This window comes from Charadrius vociferus, unplaced genomic scaffold (assembly GCF_000708025.1).
Source record: "Charadrius vociferus isolate BGI_N301 unplaced genomic scaffold, ASM70802v2 scaffold329, whole genome shotgun sequence".
In the NCBI taxonomy this organism is placed as follows: Eukaryota; Metazoa; Chordata; class Aves; order Charadriiformes; family Charadriidae; genus Charadrius; species Charadrius vociferus.
Window position 1 is genome coordinate 2,085,732 of NW_009649982.1, and position 6,173 is coordinate 2,091,904.

Here is a 6,173-nt window from a genome sequence, read left to right on the forward strand (position 1 = left end):
CCATGGCAGTGGGAGGAGAGTAGCACAGCTGGCGACGGCCACAGCAGCGCAGGCAGCGGCGCACGGCAGCCGCGTGTCAGTGCGTCGAGTGTGCTGTTTTTTTTGTTTGGAAAAGGAAAGAATTCTGACTCGATTTCGTTTTACACCTGCAACAGAGAGACAAAACGCAGGAACGGCAGGGCACCCACACCCAGGCAGGAGCATGGCCGGCAGCGACCCTTCCCCTGTGCATAGCACTCGCACGACCGCATCTGTGGTATTGCCATCCCCCCAAATATAAAGATACTGGACCGAGCGAGTCTGGCAGAAAGCTGCAATGATGGTCAGAGATCAGCATGAGTGACCAGGCGAGGCTGAGAGATGGGCTTTTTCAGCCTTAAAAAGGGAAGGCTTTTTGTGAATCCAATTCATTGGATTATATCTATGTTTGAACTGAATAATGTGTAGTTACACCAGGTTAACACCCTGCTTTGAACAGCTTGCTTCACTCACTTGAAGCATAGCTTGTGAGAGGGGTGACCTTGATGGGTTGTTTCTCTACTCTCACAGTATCAGTCAGAACTCATGAATAAACAGCAAGGAAGAGTAATCTTAAAGCATTTCTGTGCACCTCTGCAGTAACAGCAGGCAGCCAAAGCCCACGAACTTCAAAGCGTTAACAAATACCGATTTACTAATTAGCCATATCTGACAATCCATTCCTATATATCATTAATGGTATTTCAAGCAGATTGTAAAAGCTTATCTTTACTTTCAGCTTTTTAGCTGTAAACTTTCACAAGCATACATGCAGTGTACCAGGTGCTTGATACAAGATGCTGATAGAATTTTATATAGTCATCACTTGCATAGGTATCTTGCAGTGGTGTTTACAGCCTTCGGTTTTAAATGAATAAAAAATCCTTTCCCTGTAACACCAAGCAGTTTTCCTTGCCCTCTTTCCCCCTCCAGTTACTGGCAGCTTCACTTTAAAGTGCATTAACCAGTTTAAAAGCCTTCAATTCAGTTCTAAACGTGAGTAGCTCCTGTGGTTTGGGTGTTTTGTTTTGTGGGTTTTTTTGTTTTTGTTTTTTTTTTAAATAGTAAAAAGCATAATTGTTTGGAAGATAATCAAGCTAGACCTATTTTAAAGGGGTTGCAACCTTGATCCAGCCCTGTATCTATTATATTAATAAACCAAAGTATGCTGTAACTCAAAATATAACCCCCAACCCACATTTCCCATTACAGCCATTGTTTTTGAAGCCTTGAAGAACTGAAGGAAGCAAAACTATATAAGACAGCTGCTTTCTTGACTAGTGTAGTTAAGATAAGGCAAGCCCTCAAAGCTCCTCAACGGTAACAGTATTAAGATGTGGCATCTTGAGAAGTATCTGACCCAGAAAACAGAGGTTTGTTTTCTGCTATACTTCAAGTAAGTCAGAGGACATTGCTTCACCAAGGCTATTACTGTCCATCAAAACTACAGCAAAGTTTGGACACACCGTCTACATAGTGCAATTACTAAAGTGGACAGAGGAGTACTTCACTTGAAGAATTTAACAAATGGCCACTCCCTCTCGGGGTGGATTACCAAGGGAACCCCTATCTGCATTGTGGAAGTTAAATACAAACCTAAATGAGCTTGAAGTAAGTGTATACTATCAACTGCATTTGAAGCTCATTCAACCTGTTACCAGTGTTGCAAGTGCTGCTAATTAGATCATAATTGTGGAAGAATGGCAACACTGGGTCAAGAAACTTATTTACCTTAGTGAATGACTGTAAGGTAGGACCTTCACAGCTGTCCTTTTCCTGACAACAGCTTCCAGCAATCCTGACCCAGGACTTGATCTGAAACTTTGCATGCAACAGCCATGCAGTTTGTGAAACCATCCATTTCCTTTTTTTCCAACCCATTTCTCCTTTTATCCTCTACATCTTGCTATGTGCCTTCCACAACACAGGAAGCGCATTAGCCTTTTTAAGTCACTTACAAACGATACTGCTTCACACACCCTTTAGTTTGCACCTCTGAACTTAGAAACCTCTTTTTATGCTATTTGACATAGATGTTGAATAAACTTGTACTCATATGCTGTTTTGACCTTCAGGCAAGAACAGCTTCTGAAACATCAGTTCCATCTTCCCTGCCACCTGGGTCATTCATTAAAGACTTACGGAATGTGTGCTAATACAGCAGATTGTCTAAGAAACCAAATGTTTTATGGCAAGAAGATTTTTTCAGTCTGCAATACCAGACACAGTTATTTCATACATTAATTCTCTTCAGTTTATCTCCTGCAGTTGAAGAGAACATGGCACAAGTTATGAAAGTTAGTCAGATGTTTATTCAGCATGGCCAACAGTTTGGCAAGTTAGCGCTTTCCACCAACACGAGGAGCAGAAACCTTGACAGGTTTCACAATCTTCTGCTTAGGTGCTGCCTTTGTAGGAGCCTGTAGAGAAATAAGAAAGTATGAGCAAAGAGAAGCAATTTATCTGCAGTCCTTAAAGTGTCCATGTGTATTTAAGATTTGTGACAGAAATTGGCCAACATAAATCAGATCAGATTAGAATTAGATTAGAATTACAATCTATCAGATTATAATCATGTTAACAGATTGTTACACATATATGACTGTAAGCCATCAACATGTATGATGCCAACATAGGGTATTAATTCATAAGTAATAATGAAATAGATGCTAGCATTCATCAGTACACTGTTAAAAGTTCCTAGAGAGAGGAGATGTCACATCCAGACAAGTTTTTTGCTGTCAAGAATCTCTGACATAGGGTCGTAAAGTTGTTTTACTGTCACATTTATTTCCTGTGTAAAAAAGGTTCATTCTATTCAGCTGTTTGGGTATGTTTAACTTTTGTACTAAAGATTGGTCAAGGTGCTTCCAGATCAAAATAGGTAAGCAAATGCTCCTTCCAATCACAAATGGGAATTTCCAATCAAGAACCGCAATAGAATGTTGCGTTGCAACACGGTATATTCCATGTCATGATCTCTATCCACCTATTGCAGCTTACCTTTGCAGCAGAAACAGCTGTTTTCTTGGTTGCCTGCTTAGCCTTCTTGGCTTCTTTTGCAGCCCTGTGAATTCACAGAAAAGGAGTAACAGTTATTTGTGCCTGCCATTCACTGTTTCTTTGTCTCAGCACTGTAAGAATTCTCTAAGATCCAGAAAGGAATGCATTACTTCAGGTTTAGTCTCTGCATTCAGTACACTCTAGGGATACTACTACAGAGAAAGCAGAACTCTGTGACAATAGCGGTACTTTCACAAAGGCATAGGGCAAGAATAGACCCTTCTCTGCTAGTATCTCTTGCTAAAATAATTCAGTATTAACTCCAAATAGACCAATTTAAAAAAAAAAAAAAAACAACAAACACAAACCCACAAAAAAAAAGCTTATAAGCCACGGAGCTCCTCTAGAGTTTAAGCTCCTGTATGAAAAGCATTAATAAACTTTGAAAAGCCTGGGATAGCTGATGTCTCTGATTTCTCACCTAATAGCTTGTTCCCGCTGCGCCTTTCGTACTTCGGGCTTCTGGTTTCTTTTAGCCATAATCTCAGCTAAAGATGCACCAGTGATAGCTCTCTGAAACTTAACAGCACGGCGCGTGCGCTTCTTTTGTATCTCTTCCTAAAACGGCAGAAAATGAAGACAATTAGTATCACAAGACATGAAATAAAAAGCTAAAGACTATTATAGAAATAAGCTGCTATTAAGATTGAAGCTATTGTAAAAATGTATACAGAAGCAGAATTTTATTCCTCTCGCTTAGGAGTGAGATAAACTGATTTCTTGATTTGCCAAAGCAGATGAATAGCTAAAAAAAAAAAAAAACCCAACAAAAAAACCCAATGCATTCTCCTTTGCAAGGTATAAAACCAAAGTATTTTGGAAGAATGCCAGAAGTTGCCTTCTGTAACTCCCAGAAGAAAAAGGGGGGGAGGGATAGAGTCCGCTTTGATGGAATGTTCTGAAAGGAAGAGACTTCCCAGGTGTTTTAAGTGGGATCACGGTGCTGGGCAGCAGTGTAAGCCATCAAGCATCAACTTTCCTTCTCCAAACAAATTAGTAAAAACATTGTCTTGTAACACATATATAAGCCTTTCTAAATGCTCTTTTGCTGTGCAAGTTTAAGCAAGAGCGCTCAAAATGCTACATGCCTTATTTATCTTTTTCACGCAATGACAACTACATAGGAAAGACCTCCTCCTAAGTTACAGCCCAAAGTTTTCAAGAAGGGTACGTAAAAAATTCCCACCGCCTTTAACCCTCATATCATCTGTAAATATGATCCACCAGATTTTCAGCTCTCTACACTATCACCATTCAGGAAATTTACAAGTCTACACTTTTAGAAAGTCTATATATTAAACAGCATTACCCAGCTTCTGTAAAACTCATTTTTTAAAACGTGTTAAAATCAACTGAACCTAAAATGGTTCTGAGTGAGCCCTCCAAGAAATTATATAATACAAATACAATGCTTTTGCTGAACTGGTTAGCTTTCAAACATAAAGCAACACATAAACTCATGTAAACGCACTCACATTTTCACCACTGTTGGCCAGTCTTCACCCTAGTTATAAGGGTCACGCTTCTGCTAAACACCAGCATACTCTATAATAGTTATTTCTATTCTACCAGACTGTATACTTTTGGTGGAAAGCTTTAGAGCAGTATTAGTTGGTATATACTTACTGACTGTCCTTTCTTGTGTTTACGCCTATACAGAACAGTCCAGTTGATTTGACGGGGGTTTCTCTTGGAAAGGAATGCAGACTCACATTTTGCATTCAAGAACTGAAAAACCTGTGAAGGCAAAGTATTTTGTGTAAGCTTTGTTTCTATGAAAGACATTATTACAGTTTACATTAACATATCAACTAATTCTTTGATGCAGTGTTTTCCAACAGAAGTGCTTTTGTATTTCTTTACACAGCCCTGACAACCCCAAATTTCAGAACGTAATTTAAAACATTTAAAGTTTGGAATTTTGTTCCATTGATTAAAGTGATGTCTTACAAGGCGTTCCATTATAAAGAACTTTCCAGGCCTCATTTAGTTCTCTCACAATAAAGCCTAATGTTACAGTTTTTTGTTTTCATAACACAACAAAGCAGCTTATTTTTTTCTGAGGAAAGCTCAAATTACCACTCGCATCAACTACTGCACTGTATTCTAGGTGCAGCATAATAGCCACATCCAGCATCATACTTTTCAAGTGCCTGTCTTTACGTAACTGCGTACTTCCTGTGTGTGTAAACCCGTCAAAACTTGACATAAGGAACACATGGAGACCAATACTCTGCCCAATTCCTTCTCACATAGTTACACGAACCTTTTCGTCTAAAATAACAGGCAGAATTAGCAGGCTGATTTATTGTGAGCCATACAATTGAATCTGAAGAATAAACAAATTCCCAGGAGAAGACCTGAGGATTCAATCAGTCCAATTATTTAGGTATCGTTTCCCAGGAGATTCTGTACAGCAAGACTACTATCCTGTATTAGGATGTCCAAAACCCAAACTCTGCTTTTGTAGATACGAATAGTGTATTTCCATTTATGACTGTCCAGTCTGTATGAGATATGAGAGCCTGAAAGGGCTCTCCTCCCTATTTCATCCCAATGATCCGAACCCAAATTATTTGCAACTCCCGTTGTTTGCTTCAGAAAGTCTCAGCGTTAGATGTGGTATGCCAAAAGAGCATTTTCTACAGAACTTGGGTATTTTAGACCAGACGCTTTAAGGCACCCTTCCCAAACCACAACCCAAAACCCGCCCCAATGTCCCAAGCTACAGCACAAGCACGATTCTCCCGCGGACCAGGTCTGACGGCAGTCACGACATCTGGGCACCGACGTAAGCACGGCGATGCGACTCTCATACCCCTCAGTCAGGCAGACACGACAACAACGCCACCGGAGAGCCCGGGGGCAACACCGAGTTCCCCACCGCGTCTTCTGGGCCAGGCCTTCGCTTCGCCCAGCACCGCCCTCCCTCTTCCACAGGGCCCGCTCCCGCTCGCCCCTGCCACCCCCGGCCTCACCTTGCCGTCGGTGCGAGCGTAGCGGCGCCCGTGGCCCGGGTAGATCTTGTACCCGCTGAAGCTGCACAGCTCGACCCTGCGCGGGAGAGAAGAGTTAGGGGAGAGAGCGGGAGT

The 6,173-nt window shown here is 41.1% G+C and overlaps 1 protein-coding gene across 1 annotated transcript; it reads right to left on the reverse strand.

Moving 5' to 3' along the window:
- Nucleotides 1-2,298: 2,298 nt before the first annotated feature.
- On the reverse strand, nt 2,299-6,164 carry RPL24 (ribosomal protein L24; the record flags this gene model as incomplete). Its single annotated transcript, XM_009891635.1, has 5 exons — nt 2,299-2,438; nt 3,022-3,085; nt 3,503-3,639; nt 4,708-4,818; nt 6,060-6,164. Coding segments are annotated over 5 exons (498 nt in total), but the record flags the coding sequence as incomplete, so codon positions are not given.
- Nucleotides 6,165-6,173: the final 9 nt, after the last annotated feature.